Source organism: Anser brachyrhynchus (assembly GCF_964034855.1).
Source record: "Anser brachyrhynchus genome assembly, chromosome: 11".
Taxonomy (NCBI): Eukaryota; Metazoa; Chordata; class Aves; order Anseriformes; family Anatidae; genus Anser; species Anser brachyrhynchus.
Genome location: NC_137706.1, coordinates 13,760,717 through 13,786,969, shown reverse-complemented (window position 1 = coordinate 13,786,969; position 26,253 = coordinate 13,760,717). Strand labels below are relative to the sequence as shown.

Genomic DNA, 26,253 nt, shown 5'->3' with positions numbered 1-26,253 from the left:
TGGGAGGATCATCCCTAAATCAATTTAAAATTTTAGCCAAAGACATTCCACTGTTACCAGAAGGGATGGCCTGGCCAGGAAAACAGTGGCTCTTTGTTTATCAAGAAAAAGTAATTTTTTTCTTCCGGCTCTTGTGGCTACTCTGAATTGGACTATTAGCCAGATATTTAATTTATCGTACTCTGACTCGGTTGTCAATTGATAGGATGCTTTGTGCTCTCTTTTGACCCCAAAGGACAACCACAAATTGACACCTTCCCTCTTGGATTTAGAAATAACTCATGCTGTCCTTGATGCAAAGCTGTGGCTGCCCCACGTTGTGGCTTTGTCACAATGCCACAGTCCCACAGAAGCTAAAAAAGGAGAGGAATGGTTTTTATGCCCAAGGTGACACGTTTCACCCCCAGGAGGAAGACGCGGGCTTGGTTTGGGTGTGCACTGTGGGGACAGGGAGCAGGCCCAGCAGGCCCAGGCTGCCCACAGCACTGACCCCACCCCTGCCAGGGCAGACTGCCTGACGTGAGGCTGTATCTGCACTGCAACGTCCCGAAAATCACGTTGTTTTCACTTGCTAAGGAACCAGCAGTGCTATGGGCACCGTAGTACCACAAAGAAAGCTCTGGAAAACACCCAGGTGCTCCGGGCACCTCCTGAGGGCTCGACTTCACCTGGGGCAGCTGTGTCTACTTTGTGGGCTCGGCCTTTAAAAGATGAAGGTGCTAAAAGCCTCCCTTCTTTGGGGGAAGGCATCTGCAGGGGTGGAAGGAAGCTAAGGCCTTGATATGAGGCTTTTGGAGCAGGAGGGTGCTCAGGGGCTTTTAGTGAAGCATACAGACCTCGTACTGAGAGGAGTTTATTTTTTAAAGGGACATTTGAAATGGCTTCCCCGTCTCTACAGGGAGCTTCCTCTATGCTTCTGGAAGCTTTTGCTGCAATTAGATTTGAGCGTGGCTCTCTTTGCTTCCAGAGTTGATTACTTTTAATTCAATATAAGTCTGCTTTCATTAGGTTTCTTGTATACTGGCTTCCAACAACAACGAAAGGAAAAAAGTCAAACCTAGAGCTCCTGCTCCTCTGCTGTGTCATAGCACCAGGTTTCCTACCTGGATGTAGGGGAAGAAATTCCTCCTTCTGTCTTCAGAGGCCTGGAGGAAAAGTAGAACCCATCCAGGCGTCCTCATTTGGAGCTGTGCAATACTGCATGGGAAGGGAGCTGCTGCTTCCCTGGGCAGAGGAGAGGGAAAAGCACGGCTGATGGAAACCTCAGCTTCAACACTTGCCTGGAGCTCCCTCCGTGCCGGTGAGTGTATCGTGGCAATTCCCCGCTGCCATCCTGGGGACGAGTAGTGGGGAGACCTTGGGTGGAAGGGTGTGGGTGTGCCTCGGCATCATGCTGCTTTATAATGACATAGCGAATCACATTCCTGTACCTTAATCCATCTGGTTTTATTATGCTGTTTAAAAAAAAACACTAAGGGCAGCTTCTGGTTGATACCGTTTAAGATGCATCTTTTTCTAGATCAAAGTGTCAGCTGGTTTTGGTGTGTAACGAAAGAGTTGGGTATAATTTATGATAGCACTGTGGTATAATTGAGTGCCAAAAGAAAAGAGCAGAATAAAACCCTAAAGCATAGTTCTGAATTTAAACAAAACAATGGATTTTCAGTGTGAAATACTGGCCTTTTTCACCAAAAATATTTTTCTGCAGAGGTTCTAATTAGAAATTGATGCAATATGATGAGAAAAACCATTGGTGTTGATGAAAGCAGTCAGGTGCAATACTCTTAATTCCTTTATTAACCAGGCAGTAATTATTCAAAGTATAATGCTTTTTCAGTGGCTGTTCAGGGTCAAGGTAGTGACTTTGCTAAAATGGGCACTGCTGATAATGATATTCACATAGGTTTTGGCCTTAAGCAGGAATATGGGAGGCCATTTTTCAGGCTTGATTGCAGCTTCTGTCCAGGATGCTCACATGGTCACTGCTTAGTGAGAGAAAGGGAGAGTGTTTCTGGAACCTTAAAATTGATTTAAAGCTTTGGAAGTCTTTGGAAGTACGCAAAGAACATGCTGAAGCACTGGCCCCATTTTGCCCCTTACAAACCCATTATGATAGCATGGCTGCTGCTTGAAAAATCCATTTAGTTTTAAATATAAAATATGTTTTGTTAAAGTTCTCTTTCCTTATGGATTCAGCATGCTTAATGCAATTTTAATGTATTTTGACTGATTTCTGATTTTCCTCTGAGATGCCTGGCCAAGTCCCAGTCATAAACACAGAGCTTTGCAACTAACATTTCCTAATACTTCTGTGTGCTGACTGAGTTGAACCCTGAGAATAAATGCATCTAGGAGTTTTAAGCTGTGCATTGTTTTAAAAATGTATGTGTAATCACTGTTTTTCTCCTGGTTAGCAAAAAAGAATGCTGGCCAGAGGGTATTAACTACTCTTAAAGAAAATATATTTAAGTGCAAATGCAAAGTAATGTAGATTGAAATCAAGAATTCCCATGGCTGCATAAAGACATGGTTAAAATTCAGGATTTAATATCCTTTATTTAAATCAAATCACCCGAGATGTAAAACCACAGGACAGCTAAGACAAGTGGTTTGAAGGCTGGCAAATCTGGGCTGACAGGGTCAGAGACAGCGATGGGAGGCAGAGGAAAAGAGGAATTTAAATTGCCCGGCCTGCATTAGGCAGCACTTTCACAGCATAAGCAGCTCAGCTGAAGCTGTTGCGATGGTGCTGAATGCACTGAATATGGCCCGAATGTGCTAACGGGGATTGTGTGCAGATAATGCGAGGGGCCAGCATCAGTCTGGCTCTGGGGAAGTTGAATTTGTGTCTGTCTGGGAAAGGCACTGCCTTCATCTTTCGTGTGCTCCCTCTCTCTTCTGGGGCACCAGTGATGGCTGATAAAGCGAGGCTGGTCAATAGCCAGGGTCTCTGTGCTCACCTCCTCCTCAGGTGTGCTGTGGAGACTGCTGGAGTCTGAGCACGGTGTTTTCTCCCTCCAAATCCTGTGTTGGTCTGGTTTCTGAGCTCCAGCTGCGTGGGCTGAAGTTACCTGCTGAGACCTGCAAGGACCCAGCGAGCTGGGGACACCTTTGGATGCTGCAGCAGTGTTTGTGTGGTTCTTGGCTGGCATTGGTCCCTGTTTCTTTCAAAAAAAAAAAAGCTTTATGTTCGCTGTTTTCTGGAGCGTCTGCCCAAATTGAGCCACTGCTGGCTTCAGTTCAGGTCTGACCTCTTACTAGCCCTAGTAGCTGCTCTGAAAGCAGCATGGAGGCTGCTGTCTGTTTCTGACTAGGACATGGTTAATGATTTATCAGTGGGTTTTTGCTTCTGTGGCAAGCTGGGTTGCAGGCATGAAGGTCCCTCTGCCAGAGGACTTGCTGCAGGGGTGAGCAGATATACGAAGTGCCCAGCTCTGAGGCAGCTGAGTCCTTTCACAAGGCGAGAGAAACAGCGATTTCCCTCTCCATCTTTCTCAAGAGGAGTTCCCTGGGTGCCTTTCACTCAGCATGTCCCTTGTTCTGTGCCTTCTTCAAAGAGACCCCACAGATGCTCCATGCTCTCTGTTCATGAGATCCTGGCAACTAGCAGCAAACCACAACTGACGCAGTCTTCCAATGTAGAAGCTGTTTATTGCATTAGGTAAATACATTTGCAGTAAATTTGCATTATTTCCTCTGAGTGCAATTGCTGGTAGTATGGCATAATGATTAAAAATAACAAAACTAGCAGAGGCACTTGTTACATGCAGCCAAAATTACTGCCAAGCCCACTGATGCAGCCCCTGCTAACGCAAAACTTCCTCTGGCCAGGAACGTAGCTTTGCCAACCAGGCTCACAGGCTCAGCTTTGGTAGGAGCTGGAGTAACAAACGTGTCTTGGGTGGGCAGGTCCCAACTCAAAGGCAAGCAGGATGAAACTTCTGCTTTTGCCATGATTTTTAGTATTGCTTTAAGTTAGAGTGGTGAGGTTGTGTGTTTGTAATCATTGGTGGAAGGCAGAAATCAGAATAGGGTTACATTATCTTTATAAAAACAATCCTGTTGATGTTTAGATAGTCGTGAACAGGCTGGATGCAGAGGAGGCCATTTTGTAAACAGATGGACTTGATAGGTGTATATATAAGATAAGTGCCTTTTCAGAAAATTGAGCTACCCAGGGGGATCCTTCCTCTAAAATATTCTGGAAAAAAAATCTTAAAGTGGTTTGCATTAGCTGGAAATAGAAATAATGGCAAATACTTTTGTGAAGTTAACTTATTAATTTGCCTCTCCAGCATTTGTCACTGTTTGTTCTCATACAGGCTTCGTTCCTACGAGGGCTGTGCGTTACTGCCCCCGCCCAGCCGAGGACACAGCGTGTGGCTGACCCTTGTCCCTGGGTAGTCAGGCAGCCTGCTCAGGGGCTTCAACCTAAGTGCGTGCCCAAGTCCTTAGCTGAACAGGGGCTTATTGGTGATGCACAGCAAAGCCAAAGCATGCAGGTACTCCTTGAGAGTGTTGGTGTCAGGAGTGGTGACAAGCACTGTTCTTGCTCTATCAGCTGCAAATGTAGCCAGGTAACTTGAAAACAGAAAGTGTCTCTAGCCTGGAAATAGATTATTTTTTGTTTATTCTGTACCCCTGCTAGCATCAAAGTGGGATACAAGACTGGTGACAAAAATGGATTCTAAACTTTAGCCCAGAGGACAGAAACAATCTCCTTTGAGCTAGGGCATCAGTTCCTATCCTATAGATAGGCACACTCGTGAATAAGAGGTGACCATATTTTCTCAAATTATGGTGAACATCAGCATTCACACTTGTGAAAATGTTCAATTACTGGTGGTTAATTGGCTAGCAGAAACTGAGGCTAAATAACAGCCTGATGCAACCTGCAGTGGGTAATTGAAGCAGTGGAGGTCTCTTGTTGGAGAATAGCAGGATAAGAGCTGATCCTCAAATCTCCTGCCTCCTGAATGGGATCTCCTAGAACAGAGATGACCAAAACTTGTGCGACTGAGCCTAGTGCAGAAGGCGCATGCAAAATTTTCCATGTACCTCACCACCTGCTATTCTGTAATAATTGCTGAGCACCTTTCCTCCAGTTTCCTCAGAAATCAGTGGAATAGGCAATAAAGCCAGGTGCCATTGGCATGACCAGGGATATTCCAACCTCAGTGAGAGTGAATGGAGGGCTGGACAAGTTCTATGCCTGGGGAGAACTTTACTTGCTGTATACTGAGATTCAGACCTTCTCCCCCTTTAGTTTCACAAGGAAGACCTGTAAATCAATACCTTATTTTCATGTCCCTATCTAAGGCTGTCCAAGTGCTTTTTATGGTGGTATGATACAGACAAAAATGAGAAGTTACTGTTATTGTACCGATTTTACAAGTGCGTAGACTGAGGCACAGAGAAACTTGACTTGTGTGATGGCCAAACAAATCTGTCAGAGCTGAGAGCAGTAACCTACAAAGTTTACATCCTAATCCTTTGTTTCTACCTTTCTCAACCACTGTACCTTGTCTTATGGCAAGAATCTAGAAGTCATTTAGGATGGTAAAGAAGTGAAATGCCCTTCTTACAAATTTGTGCTTTCAGGTCTTGTGTACTCATGATACTTCTGGTTGCTGTACCTACTCCTTATTGCTTCAGCAACTCTTTACAATCTATTAGGCCCAATGTGTACTCAGTAAAGGTGGCTGTGGGCAAACCTTAGAACTTGAATATTGGACACAGGAATCCCTCAAACACCACTCTTCAAAAGGTAAATAACAGATTTCCAAAGCTCCCTTGTTTGTTTATGCCTTCTTTCATAATGGCTTTCTTAATGAAGTGAGAGAAGGAAATGTACAGATAATCATCCTACAAATTTGTGGAAAAATTCTTATAAAGGTGCTGAGCTTGTTCGAGGTAGAATGCATATTATTGGATGCTACTGTATCTGTTATGCTAAAGAATCTGACAAAGCTAGGAGCCATGTCTTTGCTTATTGTCTTTAATATCTTCGTGTGTGATCACACTGAATTGTGCCTGAAAGGAAAGGTCAATGAAGTTTCATGTGGAATCGCTCTTTGAAAATCGTGGCAAGCTCAATGTAGTTGAAGCCAGTGGTGTCCAAGTTCTGCTCCATGAATTTCTGGTGTCTGTCAAGCTCATTGCAAGTGGTCTGGTACATCTGGGTAATCCACAGACCTGTGGCAGATGACAAAATATCTAGTGTTTTCCAGGAGTAGGATAGAGCAAGGTGAGGCTGCAGAGTCAGCCATACTCCATGACCACTTAGGAACTGTAGTTTGAGTACTTCTGTACTCTGACCACTGGAAATATGACTGCAGTGTGGTAGGGAGCATATGTGTGCAACCACATTATCTGAGAATAAATCTGCTCATAGCACCCTCCTTAGCCATGGCGTTTTAGTGCTTCTACTCAATGATGCTCTGGGATACAAAACCTGTCCCTTTTTCGAAACATGAATATAATGACTCAGGAAGTTATTTGAAGCAAACATTCAGGGAAGATAAAATATTCTTGTTGCTTTTCTGTTTTCTGAACAAAGCCCTGAATTTGTGGGAGATATTGAGAGGGCAAACTGTGCTACAGCTACAGGAAAAGTCTGGAGAGTCTTGTGCTACTTGAGTTACAATGATCACTGTTTTCATTAAAATGCATGTTGCTGCATAGTATTAACTGTGCTGCCAGAATGGCTTGCCAATATCCTGATCTGTTGAGCAAGAATCATCTGATCTACATGCTCTTAAAGATATTGCAGTTGCCCTGCATGTCTGAAAATGGCTATTTGTGTTCGCCTTCCAGGTGGGGAAAGGCCTCCTAGATTGCAGCATTTTATGGCTCTGTCTAGTGAAGTCCTTTCAGTCATCGAGATGCTGCTCCTCCCATGTAGATGTAGGGATGGCGCTGTAAGGGTCCATGATGACTTTTGCACAGCGAATGATCATCACAATCAAGAAAAGGCAGAGGAAGACGAAACATGCTAGTGTCAGTCCCTTGTCCACATCAACGTACACAGGTTCTGGGGTTGGTCCCTCCATTGCTTTTGCCGCTCCTCATCTGGGTTTGTATTTACTGCTAACATCATCGACCACCTGCAAAACAAACAGTGTTAGACACTGGTGACTGCTGCCCTGAGCGTGGGGTACAACAGGAAACAATATCTGGAATATCTGTTTATTCTGGGAGGGAAATAAACCTGCTGGAGATGTCATGGCTTGGGTAACAGAGCTGTGAGCAGGAGAACACTAATCTCCATCTTCATTTAGCCCATGAATGTTTCTTGCTAAGATGCTAGACAATAGAAACAGATCTTAACAAAAGAAAAGAGACAGTGGTGAATGAACACTATCCCCTTGAAATATCATCTCTTAAGAGGTCCAGACACTGTTCTTGTCTCAGTTATTTCCCAGTCATAAAAATATTTCCTCTCCTCTGTTAATGTGGAAGACCAGACAAATGGCAGAACAGACTGTTTCTATCCCAATTTTTTCCTCTGTCCAAACACTTCCTGTCTCTCACTGGCACAAAGCAAAGTGAAAATTATGCGTACTTATTTTCCATAATGTTTAATCTCTGCTACTTGTAGGTTCTTTAGGCAATCCATTATTTTTAGGAGCAATATCCTTTTAAGTGCGTGTTTTATCACCCAGAGAGCTATGGGTGATTATGTGATTCCTACATGGGTTATTTTATTTAATGCAGATGTGTGCATTGCTGAAGGTCTCTTCTGACCTCATCTGAATCCATAAGCAGAATCGATTCAGCAGAGGCACCCTTCTGCAGGTATGCTGCTGGGTAGTGTGTGAGCTGGTACCCCAGACTGCTTCAGTATGATGATGGTGCGGGAGAGGAACTGAGCTGACTCACAGAATGCGTCATTGCCCAGGGATGGGGAAACTTCCTGACATCCACCCCTGGTCAAGGTGGGAGGTAGAATTGTTGAGGGTTTCTACTGTAGAAAGGTAAGAACATGGAATGCCTCTTTAAAATAAACCACTGTGTCTGTTGCATCAAAGCAAATAACCAGTCTGCAAACTGATCCCTGTTTAATTTAGAGGAGATGGGGAGAGAAGATATTAAACCACTGGGGGAATTGGGTGGAACTTGGGTATCAGATGGTGTAGTTGCTCTCTATAACTGCATTAATGCAGTGAGGAAAACCCAGGCACAGGCTTTGTCTACACAGCCAAATTTGCCCAGCTCCATTTCCAGGGATCTGATGCTGCTGGCAGGGCTATTTCAGTAGCAACTCACATCTGGCTGCAGCGCTGTGTTCTTGTAGCATCTTGCTGTGCCAGCTGTGGGTGTCCCAGCAGCTACCGAACTCTTACGCCCTGAGAATTTTTCCCAGGGTGAACTGAGGACCTTTTGTTTAAAATAAATAAAATAAAAAATAAAAATCGCAGCACTTCCTCTCATAATTCACTTCCTTTCAAGTTGTTTTCCAGTCTCGCCAACTCCCAGCTCCTACAATGTATAATTCAGCCGGGCTCTCTGGTCTATTTTAAGCACAAGGATGGCCGATTTCTATTTCCTGAAAGCACAGAAATTACTGCAACAGCCAGTCCTGCAGCAGGCAGTTGAAAGAGATGCTGATGAGACAAAAGTGCATGAAACCAAGCAGACATTTTGTGCATTTACCAGTCTGACGATTAGGACAGACCAACAAGTTTAGGCTTACAAAGAAGTTTGAGGAGGGGGGTAAGATTTGTGATGCTCACCTGGCCTGACTAGAGGTCTTTAATAGAGAGGACTCTCTTACCAGTGTTGCTAGAAGGAGTTGCTCTGGGAGAAGATCCTGCTGCTGTTCCAGAAGACCCTGGAACCCAAAGTAGTATGGGTTGAAATCTATTGCAGGAGTCACCACTGTTGGATATTCACAGTTACTGTGATTCTGGGCTGTGTCTGAGGAAGAGTGGATTCAAGGAATGGATAAAAGTTTGACAGACTTTCATTGAGGCTTTGGGACTTGGAGGGATTTTGGTCACTCTCTGGTTAGGAGACTTCATAGTTTCCAATGGAGTCTCTAGTGCTGAGAAAATAGCACCAGATTTGATGATGGAAAAAACTATTCTGCAGAGGCTTTTAGACCTATTTTGCTAGCCGAGAGACCTTACATTATAACTTAAAGCTTATTTTTCTGAGCAAGAGTAAAGACTTTGTCAGCAAGGCTGAGTATTAAGTGTGGATGCTTTTTCTTGTGGAGCAGAAGAAAAAATTTATTGTCAAAACTACTAATGTAGCCTTGTCCTTTTTAGTACTCTTGTAAAGGTCCCAGAGGCATGGATTTGATTCTTCCCTCCTGACTTTCTGGCTGTTGTACCACATGCTATTATTTCATACTAAGTTAACTTCTGCAGAATATCAGAACTACCTGGAAATTTCCATCAGTAATAATCTTTGAAAAGTTGCATTTTCAATTAAATGTACCTTTTAAAAAATTTACTCAGTGTTCTGAGATTTCATTGGGAGAACCAAACCCCAAACCCTTGAATATCTTTTCAAATGGCATCACAAATCTCATGAGAGATGTGGTTAAAGTGCTCCTTTACCCACAGGACTGTCTGGATGTTTCCTATGAAACACCTGAGCTATCATGCAGGAAATGTAGGAAAGGACATGCCAGGCAGAAAGCTTTACCTAGAGATCAGAGTGAAAGCATGTGGCATCTGATCTATAGCTCACACAGGAAATTAGTGACAACTTGAGTCTGATTTTTTTCAGGCTTAAGTTGATATGTTTTGCCAAAATGTCAGCGTTTTCAGTGGGGATATACGGATTTTTTCCCAGAAAGCTGTAGTCTTGAGGTTAAACAAATTGTACGTCTTCCTTCTGCTCTCCCCGTAAACGTAAGGCTTCTACGATGTGGCTATTATTCTGCATCAAGTCAATAGAGATGGAAAACATATTTCTTGGGGCTGGCCAGAAGGGCCTGGCTTTGGGTCGATCTCCTCACTCACAGCTTGGCTGCTCACCCGGATCTGTCCGTGCAGCAGCACTGTGGGAGGGGAAGGCTTCCCCTGCAGACCCAGCCTGTCAGAGCAGTGCCAGCGTAACGCCCGTGCTCGAGTTGCGTGGCGGATCAGTTGTCAGAAGGCATTTGGTGGTGTTCTGCACTGTTAGTTCCTGCAATCCCATTTCAGCGTGCTTGGCAGTGTAGGGACAGCCATTAGCACTGAGCGGGTCTAGGTCCTGGCATGGGGTTGTGTCTGGGGCAGTTTGCTGTTTCCAGATTCATTTAGTGCTGCTGGAACATACCGCTGCTCTAGATCAGGCCTCTGGGGATCGGACCAGCAAGAGAGGAACACTTGCAAAGGAGTTATTTGCTCAGATGTCTTCACATCTTCACCAGGACAAGTTATGTTGAAGCACAGTCAGGCCCTGCCTGCACATCCCACTAGCGCTCTCAGCCACGGGGGACGTGCTGGGTGCATTAGCAGACCAGTTTTGCACATCCCAGTCTGGCTCGTGAAATCCATCAGGCCAGCATAGTGCTACTGAAACTAGTTCTCGCTCCTGCTGCAGACTGGTAGGCTGGATGCTTTGCTCTTATTTACCAGCACTGGTGATGCTGACAGCATATGTGTGGGGAGAAAAAAAGATTAGCAGAAACAATTATAAATGTTCACACTTGACTGATCGAGATTTCTCTGAATAGCTGAATTTTAGAAAATGACTTTTTCCAGGTTGTGAGTACCTAGTAGAATAATATTTTTAATTTCTTCATATCTGTTGAAAACAATTTGGTTTAATAAAAGCCATCAGATGAAGAACACTCCCAGACTCAAATTTATCAAGCAGTTTAGCAGTGATGCAAGTGTCTGTAAATCCCGAGGTGTTTCGATATAATCTCTGAGAATAGATGGGCATCACAGGTAACCTCTTGGAAATGTTCATAGGGCTGTCTGTTTTCTTGCATCTAGATGAGACCACCTGCAAACTCTGGTGGCCAGAACCCAGCCCAAAGCCTTTGTTTGCAGTGACTCGTTTAAGAAATTTTTGTCTCTGCAGCTGCAGCACCCCAGGGATGGAGCTGTGCCAGCTTGTTGCAGTGGTCAGTGTAATTCAGTACCAAAAGTGCCTGTGTGCATCTGGCTCCATGTGGATTGCCTGGCCAGGGCCAGGCACCTTTGTATCTCTTCAGAGGGGTTGGCATCATCTGGTTTGGAGGCTCTCGTCCCCCCTGCTTCTTGTCTGAGCACTGTTGCAGTCAGGAAATCCTGTGGTCCATGAGTTATGTGGAATAATGGGCAGGGACCATGGCCCGGGGATGAAGAACTCGTAACTCAATGGAAAATCTGTTCCAAATATTTGGTCTTCGCCTTTGTTTCCTAGCACTTTCTGCATGGAATGTCACAGATGAGAGGATATATTCATTTTTTTAATGTTGGCATCCTCTTTCCTATGTCAGCTGTGTTGCAGCTTCTATATAATGCTTGTGCTGATTGGTGTGGCTGAATTTCATGTTCATTCATACCAAGGTAAAGTGCTTTAAAAGATGTTTTCTTTTCCCCAGACCTGAAAATCTTGGCACTGTCACTTTAAACACAAGCTGATAATGTACCATGTAGTGCAGAGCACTTGTCTAAACCATACCAGTTCTTATACTGGTTAATTATATTTCCACTCATCTCAACCCATAGAATAAATTTCAAAATGCTTCTTTAATATTCTCTGCTCTTTTCCCAAATCAATAAATGTGCAGAGGGAAGGGAAACTATGCAATTTCATACATGCAAGCAGATTCTTACCTTCCAGACCTGGGTAGAAAGCCTGTCACATCCCGGCATGACAGCATTGTGGAGTTAAAATCCTTTCTGTAGTCATATTTTAAAAGTTTTGTTAGTCAGTGTGGTTTCAGCTGCATTCAGGCTCCACTCAGGTTCACGTCCATCCAGACCTGGAAGCAGTTCTTGTCACCGGTGTGTTCTGGAAAAAAAAAAAATCACAATTGCACATCACGCAGGATGTGGGCGTTAGAGTCATTAAGCAGTAGGGACTCACTTCAGTGACAGCCTGAGGCAATCATACAGTCAGATGCGAGATGGGAATTTCTGGCAAAAATCATTGAACATTTATGATGTATAGAGAGCAATGTTTGAGCCCAAAGTTATGTTGTTACTTAAGCAAAACCCATGCTTTTAAACCATAGTGAAAGACGAACCAGGTCTGAATTGATGCTGCTCAAGAGTCTGCCTCTTTAGTTGTTTTTCTTTAAAAATGGCCAGAATCGAAGTGAAACATTTCAACAACTTAAAATAATATGGTTGATCTGAGCTGATATAGCAACACTTTAAAAACAGTTAATTTGATTTTTCAGTCTGATTGGGGATGGTATTTTTTACACACAATAATTTCAACCAAACAAACTTAAAAGTTGTTGGGTGACAAACACGTTTCCCCACTCAGTTTTGCTAACTGAAGTTTCTGGTACTATTTGGTATTTGGAGCAGACAGTTGTAGGACAAGACATCTGTCAAAGCTGGAAGAGAGGAGGTAGTGGTAATTAAAACTGAAGCAGTAACAGCTTGCCTGATTGTTTTCAGGATGCTTACAGAGATGGTGAGACTCAGATGCTGGCATGGAAAGGATGTAAGAGTTAAGATGTGAAGGCTGGAGAGAAGAATGAGCCAAAGATGACCCCAAAGCCCAGGTGAAGGAAGCTGAAATGCTGTTTCAGGGATGTATTCTGTGTGTGTCAAATGAACTTGCTTTCAGTTTGAAGTTCAAATCTATAAAAGAGGAGTCTGGACACTTAATCATACTCTAATGTTCTTAACAATCTAGTTTCGATTAAAAACTCACTGTCTCTGAGCACAAAGTGAAATGCTGTAGATTGATATAGACAGATGAGCTTCTTTCTATATCCAGAGAGCAATAAGATAACCACTACCTTCATTTAGAAATTAATTGTCCTTTTATACTTACAGTTCTTTCAGCAGAAAATCAATACTTTATTTCAGTAACTCCGGCTTCTATGAGCATGACTTCTACGTACCTGTAGCACACAGGCAGGTTTAATCTACTTTTTAACCCACTATTTGTTGGGTTTAAAACATTTGCTTTATTTTTTTATTGTTTTAAGTACTGGCTTCAAATCTTTACACTCAGCTTAGTTTATGCAAGCTCATTCAATCTAGCCCCCTCGGTTACGGTCAGGCAATAAATAATCTTCCCTCAATAAACTTGCTTTTAGCCAGTCATAAATTACTCGGTGTCAGTACACCCTCTGAAGACTAAAGACATCATTTACCGGTGCCCAAAAAGTTGAAAACAAGTAAACACATAAATCAATCTGAAGAAAGTGTTAAAAATTGCTGTTGCACAAATGTTTCCTTCTGGCATAACCCCGTGGTAAGTGTAACATTAATCTTCATTGAGAAAAAGATGCAACATACACTTAAAATAACTGTGGGCTGCTTATAATTTCAGAGCATCCTAAATCAAATAATTTCTCACTCGAGGAGCATGTGGTATTACTTGTTAGCCGAAGAAGAGAAATACTTGGGAGCGTGTTGCTTCTTAGGGCTATTGAGCTAAATGATGGACAGTTGGCCTCTGGAGAGAGAAGCTCAAGTCTTTCAAAGTTCAATTGGTGTGGATAATCCTTGATTAAACTTTGCTGAAGTGAGATCCTGAGAACATCTAGGAAGCTTTATAAGACTGGAACTCTTAGTTTGGGGTAAGAGTAGGGCAGAATCAAGGGTGCACCTCAGGGATTGTTGGCTACCGAGCACACTGGTAGGAAGAGCTAGGACTTGAGCAACGTACACTAACTAAACTAAGGCAGGTAAGCCAGGTCTGATATTATAAAGTTTTTTTTCTATTAGCTGTTATACAATTCATGAGGGAGCACAGGGTCCCCATTTCAGAGGGTTTTTTTTTAACATTTAATATCTCACTAGTACTGTCTTCAGCTGGCCAGGCTCTGAGCGATGTGTGAGCCAATAGCCCAGCTATTTTCCAAAAGGAAAGCAGAAAGTCCTGTGCACAGGACCCCTTCTTTGGTTCCCCATTTGTGTTTCTGCTGTGGGTGTGGGAGAGCTGCTTTGATTTTGTAACATGGTTCGCCCCATCCTTGTTCCTGAAGTACTCAGTTCCACCCAGGAGGGCTGTTGGGAGCATTCATCAGCCATTGGAAATCCTTTAGTAGATGATCAAATCCTTTAGTAGATGATCTGAAGCAATGCCTATGACATGTAAAGTTTAGATGGGCTCAAAAAGCAATGTCTGTCTGCAGCAAGTCCATCCTTCATTCAGCATGTGTTTTGATAAGGAGTCTGAAGCTGCTTTTCTCATCACTCAGTGATATGATGCACAGTGTGTGCATCCTCTCTAATCATGGTGAGTGGCAAACAGAGGAGTCGTAGAGAAACAAATGGATTTGGCCTTTAAGCCGAGGCTTGTAAGGTCTGAATAGATATTATATGAACACAGTTTAATGGACTATATGCTGTTTAAACATCATGCTGTTTAAATCGTATGGACAGAGACAAACATGCCTGTTGTTCTTGTCAGTTACTTTATAAATTAAACTGTGGCTGTTCCCCAGGAGAATCATAAGAATAGCCACGTGGAAATTTTTCATTGCAGCAAAGCTGACAGGGAGGAAAAAGGAGAAGCATTACTTTTTTCCACTCTTGATCTGATGATATTTTCACAAAAACAAGCTGCACTTTGAGGTGGAATAGCAGCTCCTTTTTGCTTGAATATTCATTTACCTTGTGGTGGAGATGTCCAGTATTCTTTAACTTGCAGAATATTTCTCATATCTTTTGACCTTTCATCTTCAAAAGCGACATGCCTGGCTCAGACTGAGGCAGCATCAATATTTTGATATAAGGAAAAGTACTGTGGATGAAAGCTTACAAAAATAACTGGGTTACTCGTGTATAACTGCCACTGACATTGGCATGAAGAAATCATGTAGCACTGCTTCATGGCTGAACATCTTATTTAAAATGAAAAGCTAAATTCCCACAGATGAAAGAAACTCCTGGTTCAGGAAGGCATTCATTTAACAATACACACTCAAAACTGAGTTACAGTTACCTTTGCTATAGTAAAAAAAAATAGGAGTTCGGTGTATGCAAGTACTCATCAATCCAAATATACGATGTCTGTATTAAAAAGATTTTGAATCAGTTTTCTCAGATACTTAGAAATTTGAGGGGATATGATTAAAAATAACCATAGGAATGAACAGAGCTTAAAGTCCAGAGTTCTGTGTTCTGGTTGAAAAGAAAACAAAATTATAAAGTTTTACACTGAGCTCCCACGAAAGATACCGCTCTTCTCAGTTCCTTTTTAGAACTGCTTAAGTCCACAGAAGACAAATTACTGTGGTATTTCTGTTTTTGTGGTGATATCAGAGGCACAATGCCAGCTGAACTACTTATTATCTTAACCTGGAGAAAAAAAAAAAGGTTTTGCAAAGGAAACTTAGAGAAGGAATAAGCTATGGAACTTAGAGATGCTCCTGATAGTAATACAGATCTGACTGCAAATGAGGAAATATTGTTATATATTTTTCAGCATGTGTTGCCAGGTCACTGAACAAAAATCGACCTACAGAAGAAACTGTCCAAAAGCCAGAAATTTCTTGAGTAAGGAGAAAATATCTCTAAGGAGAAACCTTGGAAAACATTGGCAAAAACACCCCTACTTAAACAGATTTCTCTCTTTTCACTGGTATGAGGAATTGGAGAAAACAATCACAGGATCTGAAACAAGAAGGTAGGGCCCCAGGTGTTCTGAGGAGAGTTTGGGTTAGGGCTGGTTCAGGAGCAGAGCTCAGTGCTATGGGAGGCATCAAGAAGCTCAGTGCTACTCACCCTCTCCAGCTGGAAAGGCAGACTTGTTGCAGCATGTCAGCCAATTCTTGTTATAATTTGCCAACAGGAGAATTAGTAATATCATTACTAGTTTTTCCATGTTTTCTCTTCTCAAGATAACTTTTTTTAACTGTAAGAACTGGGAGAATGAGCATTGGCCCATTTTCAGAGGTGCTGAGTGCCTGGAGCACCCTCTGGAATCAGTGCAAACAAACAGTTCAACATCCCAATCTTCCACTTTTCAGCCCCCTTTTTTGTACAGTTCCATCCGTGAATACTGCACAAAACCTTTCTGATGAGGATCCAGTTGGCATCGAGATGGATTATTTTTTCAACTGTCTCCCAGTGGGGATGGATTGCCTTTTCCTTCAGAGAGGCCAGATGATTTTTATTACAAATGAACCAAAACCTTGAGGCAGGACATGCGTTACATTTCCATGGCAGCACTGGCAGGAGTGAAAGATCCTGATAAGAGTTTAAGGATAATTGAACTCTAGTCTCCAGCTCTGCAGGTACATGACAAATATAGCAGCTTCCAAATTCTGTGCGTCACTGAGTGAGGCTGGGTAAGAGGATAAATGGCCTATTGCTTAGGAGAGCAAGGATCAGTCAGGGTCCTGAGTCTGTCCCAGCTGCTTATGGTCTCTGTTGTCCTTCATAGGATGTGTGGGCTGTATCTGTGCTAGTAAATCAAATGTGCCCAAGACTGTTTTTTGGCATTGAGGCTGGCTGGGAAAGGGCAGATCATGCAAATATTGTTAAAGCTACTTGACTTCTGAGACAGGTCATTATGTTACTGGGGTTACACAGAGCAAGAGGAAAACAAACTTCTATACTTTCAGTATCTTTTAGTTGCAGAGCATGTTTGAGATGTGCCAGGTGGATGGAAATAGACTACAGTTTGTATTTAATCAAAGGCAGAGCAGTCAAAAATGATCTCTGAGAATGGTAAAGCAATTAGTCATTTTCTGAATGGCCTTTGGTGGCATGAGGTGGGTCGAATACTGATTTAGCGCCCACCAGAACAGAGCAGAAGGACACTGAAGACTGGCTGGGTGGTGTAAAGCCACACAATGACTTGTACCATGCTCTTCATGCCTGTTTCTGGGACGTGCTCCATTGATCACCTCAAAGCCTGCAGTCCTCAAGCACTCAAGCCCCTGGGGGCTGCTGCAAGCTAGGCTGGGATACAGCTTCCCTGAAGCTGCTCTGACCTCTGCTAGTGATGGTACTGGCCACAGCTTTGTGCTTGGTGTTGTTGGGCATGGTTAATGCCATCTCACTCCTTCCCTCTCATCCAAACCTATACTGATGGCATTACCAAGTGCAGCCCATGGCCTGAGTTTTACCTGTGTTTCTGCTTTCCTTTTCCTGATCACGATCTTTCTAAACACACGTGCAGCCATTTCATCAAATCGAGAAAGATCCTTTCCTCAGCTGGAAGCTCATTGACTATTCTGTAAGACTTGTAGTCAGAGGCACTCTTTAATTAAGATTGTACCAAAGGAGCTTTGATTCCAGCCATGTATTACAGCCCGATGTTTTCTTTGTCACTTCAGCAGGTTATTGGAAATGTAGTCCTTGGTTAAAAAGATTGTGTGCAATTACATTCCATCTCCACATCTTCAGCTACATCAGTAGCTTGTCAGTGGGTCATTGGGAATCAGGTTGCCAGAACCTTTGTACCTGCTCAATTTATAACAGGCTGGTTTTCTGGCACAGCATCTGACAGTGCTATAGAGCCAATACCTTATTAATGCGCCATTAGCCACAAGGAACATTTTCAAGCGAACCTAATGTACAGCGAACAACAAGGGCTTGCCTGAACTGACTCAGCAGTTTGAAGGTCTTTTCCTCTTTGCAGGGATCACACTAACTTCTGAACGTGCTTGAATATCTCAGAACTAATGCTGGTGAAAACTTGCATCTATCCACCTTCCTTATTTTGGTTTCTGGTGGACTGAGATCATAATTTGGAAGCAAGTTACTGGGCTAAGGGATAAACACCTTCCATTAAGGACTTCTCTTTAAAACACCTAAAATGTTCAAAGGGATTATCAGCTGCTTTGCAAGTCCCTGGAGAAGATGGGACTATTCTGTTTAGGAAGGTTTTTAAAAGGTTTTAAAATTATATTAAAGGTTTTTCAGAACTCTGTGATCCAACTTCAGTTTCAATCCCTATCTTCTTAAGTTAGATAGCACTAATACTTCTAAAACCAGGTACTGTTCTTTGCTTCTAGGTTAACTATCTGTTTTTATACACGCATACAGCACAATATTGAGATTCCTCAAAAGCTTTTCATGCATGAAAGGGAACTTAGCTCAAACAGCTCTGTCCCATCAATAATTAGGTGAGACGTATACCAGTGGGTCTTGGCCAGCCCCCGACTGGTATTTGCCTGTTTATTGTCACAGGCTCCTTTCACATCTGTGCTCTTGGAGGTTTAGTTAATTGCAAGCACAGGCAGTAGGGGCTAGTTGCAGAATATGACTTTTGGAGAGAAACAACCGTGCATCTAACTGATAGACATTACATCCCCAAATCAGTACATCCTGAAAAAGATACAATTACCTTTCTCTGATCCCCATCTCTCCAGGCATGTAACTCAGTACAGAGCATCCAGCCAAGGATGTTTTAAACGCTGCAGGGACCAAGTTTTGATAATACCATTAGGATTAGCTAAATTTTCCTGCCTTGTTTGGTGTGCTTCCATGCTAAGATCTGTGCTAGGGCAGGAGCCAACTGGACTGCAGTCATTCCTCATTTAAAAAACTAGCTTTTCCTAACGTAAATTTTAATGTATGTGCACATACAGATCTGAAATTGGTTTTGGATGAGCTGTTCTTTCCTTCCCCTTGGACTGTTTTCCCTGCAAGGTCTTCTAGATGATCCCAGCGCCGTGCATTTTGGTAAGGAATGACTCCAGATCTCCCACAGTTTCAATATGCACCAGCTGAGTCCAGGAGCATCTAGGACAGCACACTGGCCTAAAGCCGGTGCCAGCTTTTCAGTTGCTCAGCTGCAGTTCTGATGGTGTTATTCCATCAGTGCCAGATTCAGAAGTGACTCCTGTTCTTGTGTCAGCCACAGTCAGATTTCCTAAAACGGGGTTTTGACTGAGGAGGGGCAAGAGTCAAATGCAGGAAAGAGCCTTTGTAACTCCATCATGGTTCAACATGTCTTCTCTTAGGAGGTGAACAAGGGCAACTGGTTCTTATCAGTTTTGCAGTATTTCTGACAGTAGCTGATTCATAAAAATAATAAAACTCATGATCTCCCCGTCACTGCAGATTAATGTTAAGAATTATCAGATCCCAATGCCTGGGGGAAAAAATACTTTATCTTTACTAAAAAGGTGTGATTTTTATCTACTTTTGTTCTGTACTGATAAAAAATGAGACCCCTGCAAACGATGCTGAAGAACAGGGAAGAGAATAGGCAGACCTCACACTATCATTAAGGGGTGGATAGGTGTAATAAGAACGCTCCGAGAACGTGTCTATGTTCACAATTACCATCCAAAGGCAACCCTTAATAACTAAAGCTAATATATTAAGCAAGATACAAGGAAGCTCCTTGAATATCAGAAGCCTCCACCATTGCACCATGTTTTTTAATTCAATGCTGTGCTTTCTATTTAAGCCTGCTCTGCAAATTGAACTTTGCAAACTGAGATTTAGCCAAACATTCTCTATTTGTTTACAAACTGCACCCATGGCTTTTCAGGGGCTGGGGGGAGACAGCAATGGAAAATAGCCTCAGACTGCCATAAAAATTAGTTTTTGTATACACCAAGCCTCAGAGTAGGAAAGACGCATGTTGGCTTGTTGCTCAAGAAGACAGAGTGTGGGAAGGAGGTTAGAGAACCTGCTCATAAGCATTCTGATGCATGTAAAGTTACCAAGGTCAGTCACCCTGTACTGATATGCTCAGTAAATAATGGGACTCATATGTTAAAGCTGCCCAGGGCATCTTTCCTGGGTTGAATGAACATTGTAACTGCAAACCTTTCAAAAGCAGAGAGATGTACAGCACTAAGCTAGAAAATAGGACATTATGGTCATGTTAAAATACAATCTGCACATCGCACCCTTCTTTGAATGACTCTTCCCTAGCAGAGAATAATGTTTGACTTGCATTTACTTGACTGTGAGCACCCTTGAATTACATTAGATCTGTAAACACTGGGCTGGTAGTGGGCAGGTTGATTTCTAGAGAAATTCTTTCTAATAAAATGCCTCATAAAAACTGCATTGACTTCAGACAGATTGTGGGCAGGTAGAAACTTCTTATTGCTTCACTTTAACTTAGTATTTTTGGACTTACCTGTGCTTGACAAACATCTTTCTGTCAAGTGTCCCTCACCAGCAGGAATATTAAGAGTAATTATTTTCTGAGACACGTGGCAGTGATCAGGTATTACTCACATGAACACCTGGTCAGTGAGGTTTGAGGAAAGGGAGGCTCAATGTGATATTCAGTGTGACTAAAGACCGTGCCTCCAAGACGCTTATCTGAAATCAGTGGGCCATAAAGGCTGACAGCCTACACTTGGCATTTCCCATATTAAGCAGTGATGTGACAAGCACCATTTCCAAGGCCTCCATAAAACCTAAGGTGGGTCTGAGAGCTAAGCAGTCTCAGTAAACAGTGCTGAACCTTGTCTTTGAGGAAAGCCTTTCTGCCAGAAAGGATGCTCTAACTGGAACACTGCATTCCCAAAACAAATTCCCCTTGGTATCACCTCCCCTCACCTGCCAACTAATAAAACTCTTCCTTCCAAAGGAAGTCCAAGTGGAGTTTTGACTTTGCAAAAAGAAGTGCCAGTAATTATCTGAGAGTCAGTACGGCCAGTTCTACTGATAGGCACTTTTTAGTAGGAAGTATTAGCAAGCTACAGTAACAGCATAAAACCCTAAGGTAGGTAGCAACTTTGACAACAAAGAACGGTGTTCAAACTGTCCCCTCAGCATCTACTGGAAGAGTAGTTTGAAGTGACAACTCTTTACAGTGGCCTCAAGTCCTGGTAGGCTGTTTTGTCCCAACTTACAACCTCACTAAACCTAGGAAGTAGCCTCCCAAATGCCACACTGTTTGGTTTTGGTTGGTTGTTTTTTTTTTTCTTGGTGACCTACTGCAGTGGATAGCAATTAAAGCATTTGCCAGGTTTCTAATGAATATGACCTTGAAGCTATATTAGCAATCTAATGGTGAAACATAGCTGGCCTATCCGTATCTCTCTATCAAATGACAATACAAGTGCAGTGTTTAGGAACAAATTCAGATCTGCTTGTAAGAAATCGGGGACATCCTTACTACATACCACTCTAGTACATGTATCAGCCAGTTTGTCAGAAATGACTCCCCTTATCTTTCTGCCGGAGGTCTACTGGCATCACTAATTATGATAGCAAGCTCCTTGCATCAGAGTCATTTAGTTAGCTTTTGTTTGCTGTTTTGTCCTAAATTTCAGATGTGGTTTGTTGGTTGCTGAAACTATGTATGGAGACATTTCAGTTGCTGAGGTGATTTCAAAGCATAACTTGCTCCTCCTGCAAATTTGCTTCTTGCAGTGAAAGTCTGATATTTGCTATTTATTTATGTTTAGAAAAATTCCTTCACAGTGCACTTCTACATCCACCCTTGTCGCTCTTCCCCCAGTATGTTGGATAACTCTCAGTTTCAAAGATCTGCTCTGCTATAGAAAGTGACTCTAAAAACTGGTTTCCTTTCCTTTTTTTTTTTTTTAGTGTTAATATATATATATATTTAAGCTTCAGAAGCTTTTCTAGCCCTGCAAAGCTTAGCCTGGGAACTGGATCTAGGTTCTTTTCTACCTCATGAATCACCACCCTGAGAATGAACTTGGAACAGGCTGATAATTCAGGAGCCATCCCTGCTCCCACCACACACCCTGGCCTTACAGATGGCAGTGCTGCGCTGCTACGGGATACAAAAAGCTTACTGAATCTGCTCGGCAGTGAGCAGCTGGGACTTTGAATGCAGATGAGAAGTAGGCTTAATTCACTTGAGTATAAAGGGGTCAATAGAGAATGAACATTATTTTCCTGTCCATAATTGCATTTTAAATGCATAATAAGACTACAGTAACTAAAGGGTCCAACTGTTCTTAATTGATTAAAATAGATTCTGAAAACAGTTTCTATTAAGGACTTAGCACAATGCTATAGCATGGAATCAGGATGGGTTTGCAGTTAACTGGCTCTCTTCACTGGGTCAAGCAGTATGGAAATAGAAGTGGTTTTTCACAAGTCAGACATTGTCACTCGGTTCTGACAGTCACCTGCCTCTGCCCTGCTAAACTCAGCAGTGGGGCAACAGCAACATATCTGGGTCTTTTAGATTCGAAAACCCCACTCTTTCCCATGTGAGCAGAAGGAATGTTTTCCAGTGCTTATACAAAGTTAAGCTGCTAGAAGGAGGTACAGGGTAGAGGTCAGACGTGAGTTGAGGGTACTGTGCCCTGCTGCTTTTTCCTTTTTCTTTTCCCTCTACTGTGATGCCAGATCTCTGGTATAACACTCGGTGTTGTTTCTCTTCTGTCAGAAAGGTTAAAAAATTTCCCCCTTAATAGCCCCGGGCAGGTTTGGTAGTGACCACAAGGGTAATTATATTGGCAAACTTCAGGGGGCCTGCTGGAAAGGGAAGAATGATGGATAGTTTTAGATGGACAGGTGGAAAAATCATTTATACTGAGTCAGTATGAGAAAGGCCAAATCCAACTGTATCCTGGTAAACAGTCCATTGCAATGTAGAAGCATGTAGACAGGAATTGAGATTTTTCTCTTTGGGATCTTCAAACCTGGGACTCCGGCTGTTCTGGTAAAGGGTTGGTTTATATTTCATTTGTCAGATATGGCCAAAAAAAGAAGTTAATACCTCACCTGTAAGATGAGACAGTAAAATCAAGACTGTTTTCTCTGCCTACGCATGGAAAATTCTAGGACAAGTAGTTTTCTGTAGGGTCCTAGAATGAAAATATTATTTATCTTACCCTTGTCTAGAATGAAGGCTTTTATTCTCCAGCCAAAGAATGAGAAGCGTACTTCTGAAGTACCTTGAAGTTGGCTGCAGTACAGGTAGCTCAGTATTAATAAATGAACAAAATATATATTATAATAATCTCAGCAATACCAGCTTGGTGTTTTATCCCACCACCTTTAAGCAGACTAAATAAAGCATTGCCTTAAATAATTTTCCATGAAGTAGCATGGCAACTGCTCCAGTTTACTGGCATTCATGCAGACAACAGAATCCTGGCAAAAATTTAACATACACATTTGAAAGGCAGCAACTCTGGATTTTGTCTTTTAATTGCAGAGCATTAAATCATACAATCTGTCTAGCTCTAGGCTCTCTGTCTGAGCCATGTCTTATGTTAACCTGTTGTCAAAATAAATTTGATTTGTAACTGTACAAAAATCAGGGCGATAGTTTAATTTTAGGTGGTTTCTCTGAACTATTTGAAACAATTTTTTCATGTAAGGGCTTCAGTACATGCATAACAGTCATATGCACTTACAGCAGCCCTGAGAAGTGAAGTGTAAGGCCAACATACCTAATTTCACTTAGGTTCTTAAATCCTAAATTCTCATTGACTTTAATGAGAACAGAGGTGCTCAGGCAGGATTTAGGAGCCAATCTATTCCTGTGCCTTCGACTTTTAACCTAAGTCCAAATAATACTGTCAGACTTAAATGCATCCTCTAAGTATTTGCTTGGTTTACTGGATGACACCAAGACTAGTCGGTACACTGCAGTCTTTGTACTGGATGCAGTACTTCTTTTTCCAATCTCCACCTCCACTGTTGAATGGCAAAGCAGGAAATTGAAGCATTGCAGGAGACTTCCAACTTCAAAAATTAATACATTTATCTGAAGTCTTCTCTGGCGTTCAAATTACTTCCTCATATCTCAAGAAACAGTAGCTATCTTTCCTGTAGGTCAGTGTGTACACATTAATTTAAATCCATGTGACAAGGGATATCAGATTGAGCTGAAAATAAATAAATTCATGCTGACAAGGCAGTTTTGAAAAAAAAAGACTAGAAATAGATGCTTAGTAAATTTATACAAAGCCTTTGACATCATAAGTGCTTTAGAATAACATTCAAACAGCTGGTAAAATGGAAGTTTGTCATCCTGAGTATTACATGGAAGGAAGGTCAGACTAATTAATTAAGCAAATATAGAGAAAGCCTGACCTAGCAGTCATTAGAAACTAAAATCAATGGGAATTTGTCTTGCAGAAAAAAAACATTACTGCTTACAAAACCATTAAAGAACTCTGGACTTGGACAAAGTAGATAGAAATCTTTTTGGAATGCTTTTCTTCCTAACACAGGAATTCTTCCTAACTCCTTTAAAGAGCATTTCATTTACAAATACCGGACTCTTCCATTTTGTAACTGAAGAGTAAATCCTACCCCACGCTTACTGAGACCGCAACTACACATAACCATTTAAGTAGCATTTGCCCCAAACTGCAGCTATTTTTTCAATGCCTTATCTTATTACATGTCTATGAAAGCAAAATTTTATGTATCAAATTGGGAACTTTGTAATAAACCTGTGGCTAGAGTTCTAACAACTAGATTCACGTTCCATTTTAAGTTTCTAACTACAGTAACATTTATAAATGACAAAAACAGCCTTAGCTCTTAGGATCAGCCTAAATTCTTGAATGGCAGATCTGTCATTGTCAGGACTCAGCAGACAGTACAAGCAGACCCCTGGGAATCATCCTTTAAAAACCTGGAGGTCCATAATCATATTTGGAAGGTATACAGTAAGTAGAAACAATAATAATGGACTTGCATATTGACTGTCAGCCTTATTCTGTATCTCTGAGATGTAACTTCCAGTTTCAATCTTGTAGGATCTCAAGTAGGATCTTGTCTATAGTGCCTCTGAACTGCTTTCAAGAATGGTAGCAGTCATCTCCATGCTGCTTGAAGAGTATAGCATCTCTCTGTTATTGTTCATTGTATTGCATCCTGCTTTTAAATCAGTGAAGGATCCTTCTCATTTTATTTACCAGGACACAATATTGGTAGCTGTTGTTGGATGGTTTGAGTTCTCCTCTTTTAAGAAGAGAAAGTATTTAGCTCTCAAATTCATTTGCTTATACGCTAAAATTTGCGGGACTATTTTTAGATAGAGTGCGCCAAGTGCTGCACAGATAATGCAATAACAGGTACAGTCTAGAAGTGTTCCAGTGGAAGCACTGAATATTAACTGGAGGTAAAACATGGTAGTTCCTCATGGCTTCCAGCACTGACGTGGTTTGGCTACAGAGAAATTCACCTTCCACAGCACTATGTGTTTTGGTATGTTTCCTATGCTTTCTGCTTCAGTAGTTCATTTTCTGTTATTTTGATTTTATGCTCGCATAAAACTATGGTAACACGGCATTATACAGACTTCATAACCTCAAGGAATTATTTGGGACACAGTGAACTAGGCATAATTCTGTTCTCATTTATCCCCGTAAACAGCAAAGTCCATAAATCATCTTCCATCTAGTTTGACTTACACTGGCAGTCAGGAAAATGTTATGCAGAGCTCTCCATCTTGCAAATGTAGGCTGTGGTGCCAGTTAATACAGCAATGCTAAGGCTTGCTTCCAGGCAGTGAGCAGGGAAGCCACAAGAGTAAATACTCTTGACTCCTCTTTCCTTTCCTATTTTTTTTCTGTATACAAAACAAACAACAACAACAAAACAACGCCAGCACATATCACAAAGAGCATGTATTTATGGATTGACCTTTACTTTAGAAATGTCCTTTTCCACATTTCTCACACTCTGAGCTTGGTGAATTTTATTAAATCCTGATTTAAAATATGTTAAAACTGAGCTCTGTAGGACTAAATCCCTTCACTTTTAAAAAGAAAGTTCCTCTTTATGGGTTTGACTTTGACCTAAGTGATTCTCTGTTCTGCTTGGAAATATTTACTGGTATACAAAGCGTCTAAAAATGTCGTGTTCTGACCTTGTAAGGATTTGTGGTTACTTTGCACACATGTAGATGGCAAGCTGAGAGTCAGCTAGCAAACTGGGGCTTTGATGGGCTCTGTAGACAAACCCATAGACTGAAATCTTCAGCGGTGGCCTTAAATTTCTTGTCTTACGCTCACCAGGTCAGTCTGTGGTATCTCCGCAGAGAGACACAACTGCTCTGGTCCTTGGTCCTGTGCTTCAGCAGCACAAGCTTTTGCTCTCCTGCCACCGTGAGCTCTCTCATCGTATCTCATTTGCAATGCACAGTGAAACAAATTGCCTCCCCTTCCAACACTCAAATTTTAAACCACAAACTATAATGTTTAGCTGTTAATAAGGCAAATGAGGTGAGAAGTGTTGTGTATCGTTGCGATGTGGATGT

General features: G+C 42.0%; 1 protein-coding gene and 1 long non-coding RNA gene across 4 annotated transcripts in view; one reads left to right on the top strand and one right to left on the bottom strand.

The window, feature by feature from the left end:
* The first annotated feature begins 721 nt into the window (after positions 1-721).
* LOC308201129 lies at positions 722-6,954 on the top strand. Its single transcript, XR_013956071.1, has 3 exons — positions 722-1,300; positions 5,602-5,767; positions 6,817-6,954. It is a non-coding gene; the product is annotated as an uncharacterized lncRNA (long non-coding RNA).
* CTXND1 (cortexin domain containing 1) overlaps positions 3,632-26,253 on the bottom strand; it is a 36,786-nt gene continuing 14,164 nt past the window's right edge. Inside the window, exons 2-4 of one of the 3 annotated variants that reach the window (XM_080607973.1) lie at positions 11,766-11,943; positions 8,777-8,833; positions 3,632-7,106 (exon numbers count right to left, since the gene is read on the bottom strand). In XM_080607973.1, coding sequence (XP_080464099.1) covers positions 6,873-7,052 — 180 coding nt within the window. In that variant the 5' untranslated portion in view covers positions 7,053-7,106; positions 8,777-8,833; positions 11,766-11,943 and the 3' untranslated portion in view covers positions 3,632-6,872. Of the gene's footprint in view, positions 8,834-11,765; positions 11,944-14,735; positions 17,634-26,253 lie in introns of those variants that run through there. The other 2 variants (XM_080607971.1, XM_080607972.1) reach the window with 2 other exon arrangements.